General features: G+C 37.9%; 1 protein-coding gene across 1 annotated transcript in view; it reads left to right on the top strand.

The window, feature by feature from the left end:
* The window catches only part of LRIG3 (leucine rich repeats and immunoglobulin like domains 3), a 46,244-nt gene extending 41,197 nt beyond the window's left edge, over positions 1 to 5,047 (top strand). Inside the window, exons 17-19 of the mRNA XM_090273536.1 lie at positions 461 to 604; positions 695 to 967; positions 2,211 to 5,047. Coding sequence (XP_090129662.1) covers positions 461 to 604; positions 695 to 967; positions 2,211 to 2,455 — 662 coding nt within the window. The 3' untranslated portion in view covers positions 2,456 to 5,047. The remainder of the gene's footprint in view (positions 1 to 460; positions 605 to 694; positions 968 to 2,210) is intronic.
* Positions 5,048 to 22,798: the final 17,751 nt, after the last annotated feature.

Raw genomic sequence — 22,798 nt, 5'->3', positions numbered from 1 at the left:
TTTGGCCTAAATACTCATGACAGGAATTGGTTTGGGCTGAGCCCGTCTTTGCTCTCGGCATGAAGAGGTCATTGGTTAAGGGCTAGTCTGCGGTCCTGGACATCTGTGATGTTGCAGAGCAAGGCGCGGTGGCCGATGGCATCGTGGGGCTCAGCTCACGGCGCTTTGCTGCTGTATCCACACACAAATCGGCTTCTCCTGTAATGGGTGGGCCCAGCAAACAAGTTAACACATGAAGTAAAATGGTTAACCAGGTCCTCTGTTGGTTAGGTGTCACAAGTTTACACAGTCCATAGGCTTAAACTAATTTTTAATAACTCTAAATTTCTGCAGTTTTTTCCTTTATCTGATACCCTATGCAAAGTTTTCATCTATAAATACAGAAAATGCCAAAAGTGGAGAGCATGCTGAATGGTACTTGAATAAAATTGGTTCAGTGACTAAGATATTTGTTTTAAAGGGACATGCCATATTGACAGCAGCAGTGAAGCTGATGTAGAGGCTGTCACAGATCCATTCCTTTGTCCCTTTTTGGGATCCCCAGGCCCTGTGTATTTGAAGGGGAATGTGTATGGCTCAGATCCTTTCGAAGCCTATCATACAGGTATGTGATTTTCTTATCTTGAATTCTGTTTCCTGGAAGATTTCCACAAGTGCTAACTGTGTCCTCCTGATACTGTCCCAAATGAAAAAGGTTGTGGTTCGGACCCTAGAACCACTTTAATGGAGCACTGTGAGCCAAGTTACATAAGGAAGAAGGAGTGCTACCCATGTCTTCATCCTTCAGAAGAGTCCTGTGAGCAGAGTGTCAGTGACATAGGATGGCCGTCCCACGCAAGGAAGTTCATTAACTCGACTTACTCTCAGAATGAAGGACCTGGGGTGAAAAATGTGTGTATAAAGTCCTCTCTAGAGTTTGGTCCAAGTTCAGAGCAAGCAACAATTACTTCAAGCAATTCGTTCATGGGTAAGTTTATTTAATTATGCGATACCTCAACTTGGGACCCATACTCCATTCCACGTCACGTCTGGAAGAGCAATGAGAGCTTCAGATGCTGAACTGGTGAAAAAAAAAATTTATTTTTTTTTTTTGATTCTGTTATAACATTCTATTAGTTAGTGTAAATGTTCCTGAAAGCCGAGCCAGACACGGGGGGGTTTACTTGATTCTCTATTTGATCCATAGCTAAGCCTTGGGAGCTTTTTGGGTTGCGCTGTGTGTGGCATCGTCTAGAATGCAAGCGTTTTGGGAGTGACTTAGGAGCTCAGTTTGTGAGCCATGTGGAAAAAGTGGTTTTGGGCTACAACAGCCTCTGGGTGGAGTTGTGTGCACTGCATGATTGTGGTTTGGGATGTCTGGTGGCTTATAGCGAAACCCAGTCCAAGGGTAGACAGCGTCCTACCTGGCAACAGCTAACTGCTCGTCAGCCAGGCTGAACTACCTTTGGCAAGAGGACCGGCAGAGCCTTAGAGCCCACGTTGGTGGTGGTAGGCACTGGCTGGCACCGAGATTCATTTGTGGACTTTTTAAATCCAGCGCGTGGCACCAGTGAGATGGAGGAACTGAGGTCATCTTTACACTGAGTGGAGATAGGGGAAAAGAAACCACAATGTGTCTTGTTATATAAGAAATAGAATTTTAAAATACTTCACCCAGCTATTAAGAAATTTTATGTTTTGTCACAGTATAATTATTCATATTCCTTTTTGAAAAAAAATGAAAATATCTTTTATACAGTTGAGGCAAGAATTTTAGTCAATTGGATAATATTTTGCCACTAAAAAAAGAACATGGCATATGAATTATTTTGAAAGTGCTTTCTTTATTCAGGCATAGTTTATGGGTACATTCCTGTCTAAACGCCCTTCGTGGAGATTATGGGCTCCCATGTCCTAAAGCGGGATTTGGGGAGAATGTACATTGGGGAGCTTCATTGCTCAATGATTAGTATTACTGTAGGTCGTGAGAACTGGTAAAGAATGAATGCATGTGTTCAGTGGATATATGTAAGAGTGATGTGGATATCCTCAGCTCCACTCTGTTAAGTTCTGTCTCCATAACACAGGTATATATATCCATGCAAGTACCATAATGTGGACTTGTGGAAAATGTTTATTCGTGTTCATGGGGTATGGTGCTGCATTTGAAATGCTTTTTGATGACTTACACATTAGCAAAAGGAGTCATACGCTCAAGCGGTTTCTTTCAGGAACATTTGGAAAGCCTGTGAGGAGACCTCACCTGGATGCCTTTCCAGGCTTTGGACAGCAGTCGGATTGTCAGCCAAGAGCCTTTCACTTGAAAGCACATTCTTCCCCAGACCTGGACTCTGAGTCAGAGGAAGATGGGAAAGAAAGGACAGATTTTCAGCAAGAAAATCACACGTGTACCTATAAACAGACCTTAGAGAACCACAGGACTCCAAATTTTCAGTCTCATGACTTGGATACATAGACTGAAGGCAGCCGAAGAGTTCTAACATACTACTACCTCAAGTGGACTTTTATTTAAAAGAGAGAGAACCCTATGTTTTTAAAAGGAGTTATGAATTTTAAAAGGATAAAATGTCTTATTTATACAGATGGACCAAAATTACCAAAATTTATAAGAATTTTATACTGGGAGTAACTTTCACATAAGAATTTTTCTTTTTAAACTATTTTATAACTGTTTTATGCAAAAAAATCTTGTGTAAATTAAGGGTATAAATCCATTACTATTTTATGTATTTTTATAATGCGAGATTTCTTTTTATTGAAAATAAGTACTAAAGCATTTTAAATAATACCTGTCTTGTACTTTTTTTGAATAGAGGTCACTTCATTTTATTTTGCACATTACATTTAATAAAATGTAATATTTTAATCTCAAGCGCCATCTATACAATACTATTTGTAATGTTTTCAACACTGTGTAGGCTTAATTATTCACATTATCATGTCTCAAACTGGTGAAAATTATATGCAGCACATAAAAATATGAGCAAAAACTGACCATCCTGCCTGCCTCCCAGGATAGTAATACAGACTCAAATCAGATTAGCGTATGTGAAAGCTCATAGTCAACGAGAAGGAGCTACAAAGATTTGAGATACATTGTTTTCTAACCCTTCAAGCAAAAGATTTGGTATCGTCTGGTGTAATACAGTACAACCACCATTGCTAAATCACTGCTTCAAGCCATGACTCCTTAATTATAATAATGCCTTCTGTGGTCCGATGCCTTGTGCTTTTCCAGACAGTTTCATATTCACCACCCCTTTAATTATAAGAAGGGTGGTTTTTACACATTTCTGTGTTAAAACAGCTACAGTAGATGTGGATTTTCATCCACTCTTCCAGGTTATAATAGGATACTAGTAGAATTCTTTGCTGTTCTTATTGATTTTCTGTTGGATGGACAGTTTTTATAGAAAAAGGTATACTGAGCTGTCCTGGAACATTTATTGAGAATTAAAATGTTTTTCTAATTTTGTTATCATAGCTCTACTTATTAAAAACTGAGTTAAAAATCTGTTAAAAACCTGTTACTTGAACACAAACTATTTAAAGTATTTGTTTGAAACAAGTTAAATGACATAATTTGAAGTAATTGAATAAAAAAGTTAAGTTTAATCATTCAGATGATGAAACTGGATTTTTTTCCACAGGAAATCTTTGTTTAAATTTGTATTTAAAAAAAAATAAAAACTCTTGTCCAAGATAAATTAAGTTGGTATGGAAGGAGTTAATATAGCACATTCAGCTTTATAGTCTAACCAGCTGAAAGTGTGACTATATGTCATTGTCAGTTCTTTGAACTAAATTGAAAACAGCTATTAGAAAAGCAGGTTCTCTGAGGAGATGTTAAGGAAAAGTTTTTGTGCTTAGTGAGTTGAGAGGTTTGCTGTTTGTGAGCCAGAAGCCTGGACCCAGATCCCAGTAAGATTTTCCTCCTTTAATTTAGATACCGAGTTGAAGGCAGGAAGTTAGTCACTGGTGGTCCACGAAGAATAAGTGCAGAGAAGTGATTTCGGATGCTTTGCCTTTATCATTTTGCCAAATTTTCAGATCTTATTGTTGATTTGTCTTCATTATTGCCAGATGTGATGCAGGCATTGCTAGGGGCTTCTTCAGTAATTATGAACTTATTTAAAGGATTTAATTTTTCCAGACTTAAGAACTAAGGTTCAAATCATTAGCGCCTGAAATTCAAAACTTAAATTAACTGTACCTCAGTATGATTTTTCCCTTTTACTTTGCTTGTATGCTGAAATTCATGGACTGCGTCAGCTGTCTGGAGAAACAGGAAGAGCTCGGTTTCTTTTGGACATTTTCAGGAAAAGGATGTGTGTAATTTGAGACTTCATATTGAATTAACAAAATGAGTCTAGTAGGTATTAAGAGGTCCTAAAATAACATAGCTTTAAAAAACTAATGTAAATAAATATCAAATCACTTGGCTTATTTATGAGAAGGAATACTTAATATTTTCAATTTAATTTTTCTATACATGTACAACATATCCTAATAGAGGTTCACACAACTTTTGTATTTTTTTCTTTTACTATTAACACTAATGATAAGATAATTACTGTGTATAATCTTATCTGTTTTTTATGATATTGGGGAAAATATTTTTTCCTGTGGCAGGCAGCATTTTATAAAAATTAAATATCTGTAGAACATTTACAATTTATTTTCACAGTGTCCCTGCAGAAAGAAACTGACAGTTATTTCTCAGAATAAAGCCAATGGAACTATTTTTTAAAATTTGATAGGAAAAGAAATTGCTTTGATCTCTGTAAACACTTGAGAGGCTTTAGTCCTTCTGAATTAATGTGATGGGAAGTAATTCACAACCAATATTACAATAGATGTGCTATACTGATACTTTACAAAGAAAATGAGAACCAAATGTTATTGCAAAATGCCTGCTCTGTCCCTCCCACTCCTAGAATCTGCAGTGATCAAACTTGTGTAATAGGATAATTTATTTTTATTTTTATTTTTAATTAAATTTATTGGGGTGACATTGGTTAATAAAATTATATTGGTTTCAAGTGTACATTTCTATGATACCTGATCTGCACATTGCATTGTGTGCCCACCACCCAAAGTCCAATCATCTTCTGTCACCGTATATTTGGCCCCCTTTACCCATTACTACCCCTCACCGCCTTCCCTCTGGTAACCAATATACTTAGTTGTATATTTTTCGTAGGTGACGTGAATTGAGTAAAATGATCCTTGCCTTAATTATCAATGGGATAGGAAACAGGTTCCTAAATAAATACTTAAAATACAATGTGTTAAGTGCTAGAGCTTGGCAGAGCCCCTGAAACTGGCAATAATTTTGTCTCTAATTCTACCTGAACTACCTAGAACTATTAAAGGTACTTCACTCAGCATGTCCTAGAACAAGGTGATTATCTGGTCCTGTTCTAGGGCTCCCTTTCTTGTTCAATTACCAGTAATCACCATTCTGTTGATTTTGCACCTGAACTATCTCAAGGCTGTTTCTGCCTTTCCTCTTAGCCCATCACCACAGCCAAGTTCAGACCCTTATCTCACCCTTGCAGCAGTGTCATCTTGTCCCTTGTATCTCTTGTACCCTCACTCTCTCCTTGTTTCACTGTTACTAGAATTGTTTTTCTAAAATAGATCTGCATTTGTCACCTTCCTGTTCAAAGACCTTCAATGGCTAAATTTAAAACCCTATTATAACAGATAAGATCTTTCACACATTGATTCCAGTCCCCCCTTCAAACCATCTGCCTTCCCCAGCCCCCCACTCCCAACTTTTTAACAGGATAATGCAGTGCCCCCTGACCAGCCCATGTGCACCCCCATGGCTTTATGTTGACACACGTACAGCTCAAGAGCTGGAATTTGGTAGCGACATACTGTTGGTTGTCATGCACATTTTCTCACTTTTGGTTCAGCGGATATTTACTGAGTGGCTACTGTACTAGGTGCCGTATATGCTATTTAAACAAATATTCTTCCCCCAAGCAGCTCCTAGACAAATGACAGCCATTTTCCTGAGATGCTCTTTTCTCTCATCTGGTAGAATCTACTCTGCCTTCAAAATCAAACTTTTCCTTTTAGCCAACTTTTTCCCATAGAACTTTATATGAATCATGAGAAAAGTCACAAGGATGCCATAAGTTACAAAACTAACTGCGATGTTATTGTATGAGAAATACTAAGCAGTTACTTGTACAGTTTCTAGGAAGAAATAAGGAAGACAAAAGATCTATGTTTTTATTGAAACAATCACCAAATCATGTGGTCTAGCTCTTAGCAAGAAAATCAACTCATGTTCAGTTTACTAAAGGTAAACAGGTGGCCAAGAGTGTGAACGGAATTTTTTTCTTTCTGTAGGAAAGAATACTCCTAACTTCCAAATTTGATAGTGAATCCTTATTTGAGTAGACAATAATGTCATTGCATATTGCTTTCTTTCTAAATCTCTGCATTCTTCTACTCGTGTTTTGCTGGTAATATTTTCTCAGTCTGCTTTATGATTGCTTCTTCCCATGCCCATGCCCCACTCAAAAACAGTGTTGCTCAGGGGTTACCCTGATTGAAGTAACTAATGTTAATCTGTCCATTTTACACCAATTACTTTTTTATTTGGCGTAACATTAACACTCCTGTCATTTTCAATTTGTGCAATTACTAAAAGTATAATTTCATTTATCTGAGGTATCTAAAGTAATCAAACTTATAGAAACAAAGTACAACGGTGGTCACCAGGGGCTGGGGGAAGGAGGACCACAGGAGCTGTTTAGTGAGTGTAGAGTTTCAGATTTCCAAAATAGAAAAGTTCTGGATATCTGTTGCCCAGTAATGTGATATACTTAACACTATTGAACTGTACACTTAAAAATGGTTAAGATGGGTCTGTTTCTGTTTTGTTTGATGGTGGGGTGGGTGAAAAAGGTGAAGGGGAGTACAAATGAGTCACATAAGACTTCTGGGATGTCCAGTCAAGATGAGGGAGTAGGTAAATGCTGTGCTTGCCTCCTCCCATGAGCACATCAAAGTTACAACTAAGCTATAGAACTATCATTGAGGACCACCTGAATTCTAGCTGAACAGTGTTCTGTAAGTAAGGATATACAGAATAAGCGATGTTGAGAGTGGTTGGAAAGGCAGAGATTCAGAATGGGTTGGTCCCACACCCATATGTGGCAATTAAGAAGCATGAGAGATACATCTCAGCTACAGAGGTTCCACCACAAGGAGCAAGGACTCCCAGCCCCAAACCAGGCTCCCCAGCCAAGGATTCCAGTGCTGGGATGGAGGTCCCCATAACCTCTGGCTGTGAAAATCAACGGAGATTGTGGCTGAGTGGGATGGAGCCTTCTGGGGCCCCAGGTGCTCCTCTTCAGACTTACAAACCCACTCGCTCTGAGCTCCAGTACTGATGCAGCAGCCAGAAAAGCATGGCGGACATATCGGGGAGGAACTGAATTGTCTGGCTTCAGGGCAAGGGCTGCAAGAACAGATTTGTCCTAGCAGGTGCCATTACTCCTTTGCCCTTCCACCACCCAGCCCACAGGCACAGGTGGGCGCCAAGTCTGAGTCTCCCTCAGTCTGGCTAACACAGTTCGTCAGCCCCGGTGATTCCCTGAGGCCCCAGCCTACACAATTGTCAGGCCAAACCAAGTCACTTCGAGCACATTTTTCATAAAAATAGCCAAAGTTCCTGCTATGGACTTTCCTAAAATATCTGAAAGGTTCACAAACACCAAATGAGGAGTGACTGGACTCAACATGCCCTGTACCTGTTGATAAGTGACCCCCAGCCCAGCACTAGCAGCAGCCAGGCTTGGTTTTCTGCTCAGCCCATCCCAGGTACCTCCAAGCCCAGAACAAGTGGCAGCCATCTGCAGATCACTTTGGAGGTTATACCACATTGCCCTGGGCTGGACACAGGCAGCAGCTGACCTTGGCCAGCACCAGAGACTCTCCCAAGAGGCCCCAAACCAACACACTTGGTGACCAGCTTTAGACCACAGCAGAAGATGGTCCAACCAGCCCCACAAATGACATACCCAAAAAGTGGAATTGTCAGGCACCGGAGCCCCACTAGAGCAAATAATGCCCTGTGAGGTCAGCCCCTGCACAACAGCTCCTTTGCTGCAGTTACCACCATCCTTCATAGCCAATCAGTTTGAGGGTCAATTCCTCCCATTGACATGCTAACAGCAATCAAGGAGGACACACATCCACACAAGGTATACACCCTGAAACACCTGGATCTTATGACCAGGAAGACTCTGACACTGTACACTATAGGATACCACTCTACAAAGACCAGGTGCCAGCATATCTATCTACCTACTACATAGGAACTAACAGGGAGTCAGACAAAATGAGGAGACAAAGAAGCATGTCTCAACTGAAAGAACAAAATTCCAGAAAAAGGAACTCAACAAAATGGAGACATGTGGTCTACCAAATGCAGAGTTCAAACCACTGATTATAAGGATGGTCAATGAACTAAGGAGAATAGTAGATGAACTTAGTGAGAACTTTAACAAAGAAACCAGAAATGTAAAAATAGAGATAGAAAAATATAAAAAAGAACCAGTCATAAATGAAGAATACAATAACTAAAATGAAGAATACACTAGAAGGAGTCAATAACAGATTAGATGAACCAGAGAATAAAATCAGTGATTTAAAAGACAAACTAGCAGAAACCACCAAATCAGAACAACAAAAAGAAAAAAAGATTTCAAAGAAATTAGGATAATTTAAGGGACCTCTGGACAACATCAAGTGTACCAACATTTGTATCATAGGGATACAAGAAGGAAAAGAGAACAAGAAATTGAAAAACTATTTGAAGAAATAACAAAACTTCTGAAACCTGCCAAAAGAAATAGACACACAGGTTCAGGAAGCACAGAGAGTTCCAAACAAAATAAACCCAAAGATGCCCACATGGTGACACATTTTAATTAAAACGACAAAGGTTAAAGACAAAGATCTTAAAAGCAGCAAGAGAAAAACGGTAGTTTTCTGCAAGGGCACTCCCATAAGACTGTCAAGCTGATTTCTCAACAGAAACATTTCAGGCCAGAAGTATTCATCATGAAATATTTAACGTGATGAAAAGCCTATACATACAATCGAGACTATTCTACCCAGCAAGGCTATCATTTTGAATCAAAGGTTAGCTAAAGAACTTCCCAAACAAGAAAAAACTAAAGGAGTTTGTCACCGTACCAGTATTATAAGAAATGTTAAAGGAACTTTTTTATTGTATTTTTGTCCATTACAATTTTCCCCTTTATAACCCTCTATAATTACCACAGTGTTGTCCATGTCCATGAGTCATTTTTTCTTTTTGCTCAATCCCTTCAACTGCTACCCCTCTTCCACCTTAGCTGCATCCTGCTCTCTATGAGTTTGTCTCTTTTTTTGGTTGTTAGTTCAGTTTGTTCGTTAGATCCTACATATAAGTGAAAACATGTGGTATTTGTCTTTCTCTGACTGGCTTAGCATAATGTTCTCCAGGTCCGTCTATGCTCTCTCACAGGGTAAAATTTTCTTCTTTTTTACAGACAAGTAGAATTCCATTGTGTAAATGTCCCATAGTTGTTTTATCCACTCACCAGCTGATGAGCACTTGGGCTGCTTCCATAGCTTGGCAATTGTAAATAGCCTGCAATGGGCATAGGGGTATTCTTTCAAATTAATATTTGGGGTTTCTTCAGATATATCCCCAGAAGTGGGATCACTGGGTCAAAGATAGATCTGTTTTTAATTTTTTGAGGTATCTTCATAGTGCTTTCCACAGTGGCTACTCCAATCTACATTCCCACCAACAGTGCAAAAGGGTTCCCCTTTCTCCACATCCTTGACAGCACTCGTTGTTTGTTGGTTTATTGAAGATAGCCATTCTGACAGGTGTGAGGTGATATTTCATTTTGGTTTTAATTTACATTTCTCTGATGATTAGTGACATTGAACATCTCTTCATATGTCTGTTGGCCATTTGTATGTCCTGTGTGGAAAAATGTCTATTCAGGTCCTTTGCCCATTTTTTAATTGGATTACTTGCTTTTCTTGGGTGTGTTGAGTTTTATAAATTCTTTATAAATTTTGGATATTAACCCCTTACCAGATGTATCAGCAAATATGTTTCCCATTCTGTGGGTTGTCTTTTTATTTTATTGATGGTTTCCTTTGCTGTGCAAAAACTTTTTAGTTTGATAGAGTACCATTTGCTTATTTTTTCTTTTGTTCCCCTTGCCTGGGGAGATATATCTGAAAAAATATTGCTACAAGCAATGTCTAAGATTTTACTGCCTATGTTTTATATTTTCTTTTATGATGTCTATGGTTTTAGGTCTAACATTTAAGTCTTTAATTTATTTTGAATTTATTCGTGTGTGTGTTGTAAGAAGATGGCCTAGTTTCATTTTTCTGCACATATCTGTCCAGTTTTCCTAACACGATTTATTGAATAAACTATCTTTAGTCCATCATATGTGCTTGCTTTTTCTGTCAAATATTAATTGACTATAAAGGTGTGGGTTTATTTATTGTCTCAATTCTGTCCCATTGATTTGTGTCTGTTTTTATGCCAGTACCATGCTGTTTAATTGCTATGGCCTTGTAGTATAGTTTGATATTAGGCAGAGTGATTCCTCCAACTTTCTTCTTCTTTCACAAGAATGCTGTTTCTGTGTAGGGCCTTTTGTGATTTCTGAAATATTTATTCTACTTCTGTAAAATACACCATTGGAATCTTGGTAGGAATTGCATTGAATCTAAAGATTGCTTTGGATAGGCAGCATAAACATTTTAATGATGTTAGTTCTACTGATCCATGAGCACAATATGTGCTTTCACTTATTTGTATTTTCTTCAAAAAAAAAAACTCTCAACAAACAAAAGCCCTGGACCAGACATCTTCACAGGTGAATTCTACCAAACATTCTAAGAAGAACTAACACACCTCCCTCTCAAACTATGTATTCCAAAATATTCAAGAGGGAAGGTTCCCAAACTCATTTTACGAGGTCAGCATTATCTTAATTCTAAAACCAGATAATGACACTACAAAAAATGAAAATTATTGGTCAATACCCCTAATGAACATAGATGCTAAAATCCTCAACAAAATATTAATAAACCAAATATAGCAATACATGAAAAAGATCATACACCATGGTCAAGTTGGATTTATTCCAGGAATGCAAATTTGTACAACATTCACAAATCAATAAATATGATACACCACATAAAATTAAAGACAAAAATTACATGATCGTAGAAATAGATGCAGAAAAAGCATTTGATAAAATCCAGCACCTATTTATGATAAAAACTCTCAGCAAAGTGGGAATAAAGGGAACATGCCCAAACATAATAAAGACTGTATATGACAAACCCACTGCCAGCATCATACTCAATAGGCAAAAACAACAAGTGTTCCCCTTAAGGCTGGGAACAAGACAGGGAGGTCCCCTTTCAGCACTCTTATCCAACATAGTACCAGAGGTCCTAGCCACAGCAATCAGACAAGAAGAAGAATTAAAAGGCATCCAAATTGGAAAGGAAGAGGTAAAACTGTCTTTATTCACAGGTCACATGATATTGTACATACAGAACCCTAAAGATTCCACCAAGAAACTACTAGAACTGGTGAATGAATTCAGCAATGAGGCAGGATAAAAAATAAATATTCAGAAATCAGTTGCATTTTTATGTGCCAATAATAAACTATCAGAAAGGGAAAATAAGAAAACAATCCCATTTATGATTGCTTCAAAAAGAATAAAACACCTATGAATAAATCTAACCAAAGATGTAAAAGACCTATACTTAGAAAACTATAAGACACTGAAGAAAGTGACTTCTCTAGGAAGAGGAAGAAGAAAAAATATAAGAAAAATATTATGAATAATAAAATGGCAATAAGTACACACCTATCAATAATCACTTTAAATGTAAATAGATTAGATTCTCCAATCAAGACATAAGGTAGCTGAAAAGATAAGAAAACAAGACTCACACATATGCTGTCTACAAAAAATCTACGTTAAACCAAAAAACACATAAGCTGAAACTAAAATAATGGGAAAAGATACTTCATGTACATGGAGATGAAAAAAAAAAAAGCTGGGTAGCAATACTAATCTCATACAAATAAAACAAAAGCTATACCAAGAGACAAAGAAGGACCCAGCAATTCCACTTCTGGGTACTTATCCTAAGAAACCCAAACACTAATTTGAAAAGACATATGCATCCCTATGTTCATTGCAGTGTTATTTACAATAGCTAGATATGGAAGCAACCTGTGTGCATCAATAGACAAATAAAAGTGGTACATATATACAATGAATATGATTCAGCCATTAAAAAATGTGAAATCTTGCCATTTGCAACAACATGGATGGACCTAGAGAGCATTATGCTATATGAAATAAGTCAGACAAAACACCATATGATTTCACTTACATGCAGAATCTAAAAAACAAAATAGAAACAAACTCATTGATGCAGAGAACATACTAATGGTTGACAGATGGGAGGGGTTTGGGTGAATGCATGAAAAAGGGGAAGGGATCAAGATGTGCAAATTGCCACTTATAAAAATAGTCATGGGATATAAAGGACAGCACAGGGAATACAGTCAATATTGCAATAACTGTATGGCAGCAGGTGGTTACTAGAGTTATCAGAAGGACCACGTTGCAAGTTATGTAAATGTCTAATCACTATGTTGTACACCTGAAACTAATATAATTTGTATGTTAACTGTAATTAATAAATTAAAAATTATTTAAAGATAAAATAAGTCACAGGAATATAATGTACTGCACAGGGAATATAATCAAAATATTGTAAGAACTTTCTACAGTAACAGATAGTTACTAGACCTGTCATGATGATCACATCATAAACTTTATAAATGTAGACTTACTATGTTACATACCCAAAAATAATACAATAATGTATGTCAACTATATTTTACTTAAGAAATAATAAAATAAAAAATAAATGATTAAGATGGTAAATTTTAGTCTTCTACCACAGTAAAAAAAATATGTTATAATCAGAATTTACCTGAAAGTTTTCCCAACATTGTAATCTTTAGATCTTAATAAAAGATGATAAGTTGTTACCATTTGAGATTGCTAATATATTTGGAATTATTGCTGCCACTTTTTGTTCTAATTTCTAGTATTTTTCTTTGCTTTCTTCATCTTTTCCCTTTCCTGACTTCTTTTAGATTGCTGGAATTTTCTGTGTTTGCTTTTATTTTTTTCCTTGCTAATCTGGAACATATTGTTTATATTTTTATTCGTTGGGAAGTTATGACTAAAATTTTTACATGTATTTTTCTCTGCCTCACTTTCTGTTGTCTTTTTTTAACAAAAGATAAATCTTCTCTGTCCTAAGATAATGACTTAACCATCTTTTTCCTATATACTGAATTCTCACTGCTTCCTACTATCCCACCATCTTCACTGATGTTTCTAAAAGTTTTTACATGGTTTATAGATTGCCAACATATTTTATCATTACTTCTCTTTTCAATATTTAATTGCATTAATTTTGGTTTATTTTTCTTGTTGATGAATCATATTCCTCAGTAGTTCTTTCAACCTGCTGAAAGTTATGTTTTCATGAGGTTTATAAGTCTAAAGATACCTACATCTTGCCTTCATTCTTGAATTATGGTTTAGTTCAGTATAAAGTATTAAACTGAACTGAAGTATTTTTCCATTAACATTTCAAAATACTACCCCAGTGTCTTCCAGGATCACCTGTTGAAATTGTTTCTAAGTATATTTGTTTTTCCTTTGCTTTAATCCATCTTTTCTCTCTGGTAGCAGTCAAGGCTTTTCACTTTATTTCTCATGCTTTCAATTTTACTGTAATAGGCCTAGATTCAGGTTTTTTATTTAACATGCCTATCACTAAGCATGTACTTTTAATCTGAAAATTCATGTCCTCAATTCTGGGAAATTATTTTGTATAAAACTGCTTATCTGTCTTTCTGTTTGTTTTTGAATTCTCAAATCCCTTTAATATGTGTTTTGGAGCACCGAATAATCTTACCTATTTTTCATTTACTTTCCTTCTGTGTTTTTTCTAGGCAAATGGTTGGTACTACTTGAATTCTCTGTTCTTTAACTGTATTCTAGAATATCCTTTTATTTCAAAGTCAAGGACTCTCACATGGTACATGATTGCTAGTTGTTTCTGATTGTAACCATTTCTTCTTGAGTTATGTCTACTAGCTGGTGTTTCACAGTTTATTTTTCTGAGTTACTTTTTGTGTCTCTGAGAATCTTAAACAAAATGACTTCAAAATCACTTATAAATTGTTTTGTTATTTTCATTTTTTCAAGATTGACACTTCTACTTGTCGATCTTGTTGACTATCTCTTTTCATGGTAGTTTTGGTTATGTGCTTTGGAATTTTTGCTTGCAGGTTTGTAATTTTTCTTTTCTTTTTGGGATTACTTACCCTTGTACAATGGTTTTATGATTGCCTTGAGGCACTGCTAGATGCCTACTCCTGAAGCAGGTTTTATATTAGAAGCCAAGAATGATTTGGGGCACTTGAAAGGTAAGTCAAGTGCAGGCAGCTTGGTTCAAGTTCAGTCTGTCCCGTCTGCCTCCTTCAAGCATCATAAGTGCACAGATGACAAACGCCTGTGCCCAAGTCAGTGGTCACTGCTTTTCCATTGCATTCCACAGGTGCAGAGCCCTTCCCCACTGTCCAGTGTCATGCAATGCACCTGGTTTTATACCCTCTGACACCTGGTGTACTTTTGGCTCCTGGTCAAACTTCTGGTTCTACCTGCCATTTTTCTAATTTAGAGCTTAATAGAACCATGACTTCAGCTTGTTAGTGCTCTGGGTTGTTGTCGGTTTTTTGTTTGTTTGTTTTTGGTTACATGTCTCTATTTCATAGGCATGTTCACGTCATTTTTGAGTGGGGCTATGTCATGTATATATAACACACACATACATCCATACATGCAGAAATATATGTTTCTGTTTGCTGGATGAAGATGGAAGCAAGAAATTATAATGTCATCCTGACCAGAAAAATATTTTCTAAATGAAGTTGGAAGTGACTGTTAGGGAGGAAGTGAAGATACCAAAGTTCTAGCTTTTGTGATTAGGTAAATGGTAGCCCCATTAACTGAGACACAGAACGTGGTAAGTTTGGTGACAGAAGATAGTAAGTCTCATTTTCTATAATATGAAGAAGTTATTTAAAAACCAAGAGGAAATTTCTATGGACTTAACACTCAGGAAAGTAAAATATGCTCCTGATCAAGAGATACGAATTATTAGCATGTTCATTCGTCTAAGTCCTGAGAGGTTATGAGATGAAGAGAGTTTGTAGAGCAAGTAGATAAGAGAACCAAAAGTGTAGGGGGCAAAAGATAAATGGGAATCAGCAATGAAGCCTTAAAAAAGGACTGTCACATCTTGGCTGCATTAATATGATAGTCACATAAACTCATCTCTTTGCTTCCAACCTTGCCCTCTTTAGTCTATTATTAACATGGCCACTAGATGAACCTGTTAACATATAAGTCTTTCCTTTGGTTAAGAAACCCCTTAATATCTATGTCCGCTCAACTGAGAAAGGGCCCAAGTTCTTACAGTGGCCCCAAAGGCCCCATGATGTGACCCCTGTGTTCTCTCTCATGTATTATCTCCCACTCTTGTCCCCCTGGGCAACCCTCTCCAGCCACATGCTCCAGTTTCAGCACCTTTTCCACTTGCAGTTCTTCTACTCTGTGTGGATTGCTCTATCCCCATATATCAACATTGCTGGATCCCTCACTTTTTTCAGAGCATAGCTCAAATAATTGAATTTTCTGTGGCCACCTCATATAAAATTGAGTTTCTACCCCTGATACTGCTAAGCACGTTTTTTTGCTTTATTTTTCTTTATAGCATTGGTCATGGTGTAACATGCTGTATATTTAACTCACGTATTTTGCTTATTGTCTGTCCTCCACAATAAGTTCAATGAGGGTAGCAACTTTTATTTATTTTGTTTGTCCCTGTATTCCCTGTGACTGAAACAATGCTTGACATATAAAAAATGCTCGGAGACCTCTGGCCAAGATGGAGGCATAGACAGACACGCAGTCTCCCTCCACAACTAAGAAGGGATACAACTACCTCAAAACTAGAGACAACCAGAAGTACCAGAAAACTGAGCTGCGTGGAAGTCCAACAAACAGAGATATAGAGGAGAAATACTCATCCAGACAGGTAGGAGGGGCGGAGCTGGGGCAGAGAGGACATGGTGTGGTGGTGGTGGCAGCAGATGCAGGCAGCAGCAGGCCGGCGGAAAACACAGTCACATGTTTTAAAAAGTTGGGAGGGACACCTGAGGAGTGTTCCCAGCCCCAGACCAGACCACACAGCTCACAGTCCCAGCGCTGGGGAAAATCAAGCCTTATTGCTTCTGACTGTGCAAACCAGTGGGTGTTGGGGCAGAGGAAGAAACTCCCAGTCTCTCAGCAGAGTCCGCTTGTTTAAAGGGCCCACACGGTCCCAGAATGTCCACAGACCCACTCACTCTGGGAACAATGACGAGGCAACAGCTAGAGAGGCGCCAGTCCCATATGGAAGTGGGAGAAGTGCCTGAAAAAGGAGTGAGTACTGAGCAAGCGGCATTGTTTTCTCTTAGACCCCTCCCCACATACAGCGCCACAATGTGGTGAAACGGGTTTCCCTGTACTAACAAATAACCTAAAGGCTCTGCCCCTTAAATGTAACAGGTATGACAGCTCTACCTAAGACACAGACAAACACAGGAGTCTGTCAAGATGAGGAGACAGAGAAGTATGGCCCAAAAGAGGGAACAGATCAAGGTTCCAGTGGGAGAGCTAAGCGATGAGGATATAGCCAACCTACTAGATGTAGAGTTCAAAACACTGGTGATAAGGATGCTCACAGGCTTCACAGATATGCTTGAGTACAGCAAATGCATAAGGAAAGAAGTGACGGCTATGCTAAAAGAAACAAAGGAACATTCACACCAAACCAATGGTGAAGGGAAGGAGACCAGGGTTCAAATCAGTGATTTGGAACATAAGGAAGAAAAAGACAGTTAACCACTACAGAATGAGGAAGCAAGAATTGAAAAAAATGAGAAGAGGCTTAGGACCCTTTGGGACAACTTTAAATGTGCCAACATCCAAATCATAGGGGTACCAGAAGGAGAAGAGGAAGAGCAAGAAATTGAAAACTTATGTGAAAAATAAAGAAGGAAAACTTCCCAAATTTGGTGAAGCAAATATGACGTACAAGTCCAGGAAGCACAGAGAGTCCCAACCAAGCTAGACCCAAAGAGGACCACACCAAGACACATCATAATTAACATGCCGAAGGTGAAAGATAGAGAGAAACTTAAAAGCAGCAAGAGAAAAGCAGAGTTACCTACAAAGGAATGCCTATAAAACTATCAGCTGATTTCTCAAAAGAAATTTTGCAGACAAGAAGGGACTGGCAAGAAGTATTCAGTGTGATGAAAAGCAAGATTACTCTATCTAGTAAGGCTATCATTTAGAATGGAAGGGCAGATAATGTGCTTCCCAGATAAGGTAAAGCTAAGAGTTCATCATCACCAAACCATTATTATATAAATGTTAAAGGGACTTAAGAAAAAGAAGATCAAAATTATGAACATTAAAATGACAACAAACTCACAACTATCAAGAACTGAATCTAAAAAATAAAAACAAAATCCAACTAAGCAAACTAGAAAAGGAACAGAATCATGGGTATGGGGATGATTTGGAGGTTTATCAGCTGAGAGGGGGAAGGGGGAGAAATGGGGAAATGGTGCAGGGATTAAGAAGCATAATTGGTTGGTACAAAATAGACAGGGGGAAGTTAAGAATAATATAGGAAAGGGTGAAGCCAAAGAACTTACACGCATGACCCATGGACATGAACTAAGGGGAGTGGGATTGCTGGGGGGAGGGGGCTACTGGGCAGAAGGGAGCAAAGGGAAAAAAGTTGGGACTACTGTAACAACATAATCAATAAATATACTTTAAAATATTCAATAAATGAATAAATGTTTTGCAATTAATACATTTTAAATCTCTTTTTTTGCTTTTTACTTTTTTTTTTTTTTTGCCTTTCTTTTTTCAGGCTTCATTGCTAATTTCAGCTGTGAAGGTAGTGAGGATTATAATTGTGTATATTTTGAATTTGGAATCAACAGGATCTGGTGACACATTGGATATGGGGTCTGGAGATCAAGGAACACTGCATCCCAGCTGTGCTGTGGCAGGGAGCTCTGTGCTCCAGGAACACTGTGTCCCAGGCCTGCACCTACAGCTAGGATTTCTGTTAACTAGCTCGTTCTTTGGGGGCAGCAGAAAGAAGCCACCTCTTCCCTAGAGTTCCTCTCAGCTGTGGTCGCCCCATAGACAGGGGCCCAAATAAACCTAAATCACTCCTTTCTTACATCATGTTTTCATACTCACACCATGCTTATCCCCTACACCTCTTACAGAAGCTTCTAGACAACAATGTTTAAATCTCACATCCCAACAGAGGCCAGGCATATAATCTAAGTGTATGAATTGGGGCAGCTAGAATACATTAGGAAATGGCAAGGCCTGGGTGTCCATCAGAGATGCCAACAGCTAAAAAATCAGGTTGGCCGAGACACTCTTGGAGCTTCCTTGTTTGGGGGCTCTTGTATAAACCATTTGCGCTCCCAAAAACCAATGTTGTAGTGAATGGGTGTCCTGGGCATTCTCACTGTGATCCCATTTTGCTGATTTATTCAGGTTTCCTCAACTTGGACCTAACCTCAGACCAGGTGTGTCTAAATGAGTAATTTAGATTTATGTTTCTAACCCAGAAGGGGTGGAATCTAAGTGTAAAAGAGAGCCATTAAAGCTAACTGCTATATTTTGTAAATGAAGGCTGTCAGAGGAAAATGGTTTGAAGGTGTTTCTTGGTTTCTTTATTCACCCCCATCCCTGGAGAAAAATGAATCCCACCTTTTATGGTCAGGTGTTCTTTACAGTTAAGTAACAGCATGACAGAGAAAGGGTAGGCTCACTCAACTTTTCAAAAAGTAATCAAAGTTAATACTGGCTTTGTTAATATATGTCATTTTAAACATGTTGCATAAAAATAAAACAAACAAAAAAACCATATGGTGTCTATGCTCAATTCTGTTTGGAAATCTCTCATGCCACAGGCAACTTGACAACTGAGTAGCCTAAAGTGGCCTTAGGCTCACTCCCACCCTCACTACACTTCATTCCTACAGACGCTAATATGAATCAATTAGGGGCTGACACAGTGATTGGCTACCTGACAAATGTTCCATAATAATGTAGCTCAAGAGAATGTGGAATTTCTGAAGTGCTGGTTATAACGCTTTCAATATAGCTCTCAATTCCATGCCATGCCAGCACAGGTGGAAAGCTGAGTCATAAATAAAATGTTTCCCCAATTCTTAAAAAGATCCCTAAGTGATTGACCAAAGCAAGCTGTGATTTAATTCAACCACTTAAACTTTCTGGGAGTAAAAACCAGACCTTCCTCAAATTCAAACCAAAAAAGGGGGAGGAAGGGGAGACTGTGTGTGTAGAGAATAAAGGGAAGGAAGAAAGGGAAAGAACACTGGCAGCCAAGTATTAAAATGAGCAAGGGCTGCTCCAGCTGAAGCAATTAGAGTGCTCATTATTTGGGAAACAGTAAAAGAAAAGACCATGGCTAGACATGTGCTCAGTTCCAGGGGAGTAATTAAAGGAGGCACACAACTTCTCCTCCTCCATGGACCACTGCATATCGTGAGGACGGTGACTTAACTTTTCCACTGTATTTTAATGGCTAATGATAGGCCCATTAATGATTCATGTGGTTCTAGCAGACCCCTCTTCCACCTGGAGGAACCTCATGGACTTAAGTCAATTACTTCATTGAGTGGGGAAATGAAGGGAGAGCTATAGTTCTCATGGGTTTTCTCAGGGAACCTCTCCAAGGGTAGGCACTTCTTTTAGTATTTCCCATAGCTTTTAGCATTAACTCTGAGAACATGGTAGACATACTAATACTACAGTGAAGAATAAATAAAATCAAAGAGGCAACCTCCAGGATTTATTATTTCAGGATACACAAGATAAGCCAGCCAGTATTAGCAAGTTTTGTTGAAGACCTAAAATTTGACAATAGCCCCAAGTGTGACTTTTTTAAAAATATAGTCTCATTATTCTGTCAAATTTGCTCTTGTCCTCTATAGTTTTAGATGTCATTATGTCCAAGTATATTTTGATTATTTATTAGATGGATAAAAATCTCCTAGAGATATCAATATTGCAACGTATTATTATCTGAATTGATGCTAATACATACTCTTATTTTCAGAGAGATGGATAAGTAGAGTGAAAACATTTTTATTGCCAGGAGAGTCATTGGTTTTATTTTTATGTCTTCTATTTCATATTTTATCTAGCTTTTCTGCCAAAGTTGTGAATATCTATGTATGTGCACAGATGTGTGTTTGTGTAATTCTGAGTAGGCTCTTAGGATACTTCTACTAAAGATACTAAGTATCAAAACTATATCACTAAATTCCTCTCTGATGTAATAGCTATGAAGATATTACAGAGTAACTGAAGATAATATTGTCTATTATTTGTGAAATGAATACTTTTCATATAGGTGAATTGCAGTTATGCTTACTTTTCTATTCATGGGACTAATTGTGACTTTCATTGGAAACGTAAGTACTCCCCATTGTATCTGAGTTTCACAAGTATTTATAAATTTCTTAACTCGACCTGCACTTCAATAATCTTAATGCATCAAGTATTTTTATTATGAATGTTGTCAGAAAAGAGCAAGCCCCTACTTAATCAAAACTAATTTAATAGTTAAGAATAATTATCTATTTGTTAATTTAACATATTTTTGTTAATGTAATATTTTTAATCTTTCTTATTATAGGTATTATTTATACAGTTCCATGAAATACAAGGCCTAAAGAGCAAATCTTCCAGCTACCTGTTTCTACAACCTCATTTCCTACTTTGCTCACCATGCACTACACTCAGCAATATTTGTATTCAACTGTCCTTTTCCTAGTCCCTGGGTGTTAATGCATACTAATATTTCCTTTTCCAGAAGATAAGTCCCCTGTCCATTCTATTAACTCCAGCTTATTCTGAAGATCTCAGCTTCAAGATCCCTTTACCTAGGAAGGTTTTGTAGACTCCCTAGACAAGGCAAGTGCTTCCAGGCTCCCTGGTCCTTTATACCTCCCATTCTCCCAGATAATTATTTTAACCCCCTCTGTCCCCAAGTCTGCCAAACCTCCTCATCACCTGTTGTTGCTCCGCTAGTTTCATTGAGAAAATAGAAGCAAACAAAAGAGAACTTTTACAAAGTCAACCACTACCCACCTATCAGCATCTATGCCCAAGGAACTTGCTGTCTCTCTTGTTATTTTACTCCTTTGCCGTGTATATCTCATGCCTCTCACCCTGGGTCTTCCCTAAGGGAGGTGACTTTGACAGATGAGAGATGTGCACTGTCGGACAAACTCTGGGCAGTTTGGGGACTTACCAGTTTCTCTGATATGGCATCTCTGAAAATGTCCTGCAAGACAGAGCAATCAGTTTGTCACAAAACTATGGCCAGATCATTAATATTCTCTTATATTTGCTGCCCTTTCCATCCCACCACACTCCTTGTTACCTCATTTCTCATTTCTTATAATTTCACCCTCCCAATAAAATGTAAAGCTTTAACAAATTAAACTATGTTAACACATAAAACTTTGTTTTATTGGGGAGCCACAGTAAGACAATTTTTATTGTGCAGTAGATCCTCCCTTGCCCACTCAAGGCCACTGATCCAGGAATTTCCTCTCTATTATCCATTTTTTTCCCTCTATTCAGGATTTTAAAAATAAGGATACAAACCAGTGTTATTTCTCTCATATTAAAAGTTAAAATCTGGATGCCATCTGGACACCATTTCTTTCTCCATCTGCTCCATTTTTCTTTTTCTATTTCTTTTTCTTTTTCTATGTTCAAACTACAAAGCTCTCAAAACAATTGTGTCTAATTCCTCACCTTCTATTCTTTCATGAAACTACCCCTTGAGGCTGCCGTGCCCAGCTCTGCTCTAAATTTCTCTTATTATGGTCACCTAAGACTTCCATGTTCCCAAATCTGGTGGTGACTTCTCAGTCATACCTCAGCCCAATCTATCAATAGCACTTGACAGTTAATCAATCCTGTCTTAAAACATTTTCTTCTCTTGGCTTCCAGGATATTTTCCTGGTTTTCCTTCTATCCCAAGGATGGTGTCTTCTTTTTCTCCTTTGGTCACTCCACCTCATCCTCCAGTCTCTTAACTTTGAAGTCCCTGAACCTCTTCTCATCTCTATCTCTACCCAGTCTTGATCAATATTGTCTTATCCCATGACTTTAAATACTATCTAAGTACTGATGATGCTCATGTCTATGTGCCCAGTCCTATTCTCTTCACTGAACTGCTTCTGTTTCTCTGCCTCATAGACAACTGCATTTAGATGTCTGACAGGCATCTCAAACTTGACATGTCAAGCATTTGAGAGGGGAAGATCAAAAGCTGTTTCTGGCATAGTCTTTCCCATTTTATTTAATGACAACTTCATTCTTCCCTTGCTCATGTTTAAAAAAAATCATAGCAGTCACTTTTAACTTCTCTCTTCCTGTGATACTGTATTTCCAATCTGTGAGCAAATTCTGTTGACTCTTCTTTTAAAACATGTCCAGAA

Source organism: Furipterus horrens, unplaced genomic scaffold (genome assembly GCF_987537825.1).
Source record: "Furipterus horrens unplaced genomic scaffold, mFurHor1.1.pri manual_scaffold_4, whole genome shotgun sequence".
Classification (NCBI taxonomy): Eukaryota; Metazoa; Chordata; class Mammalia; order Chiroptera; family Furipteridae; genus Furipterus; species Furipterus horrens.
This window is presented reverse-complemented; position numbering and strand designations above follow the sequence as displayed.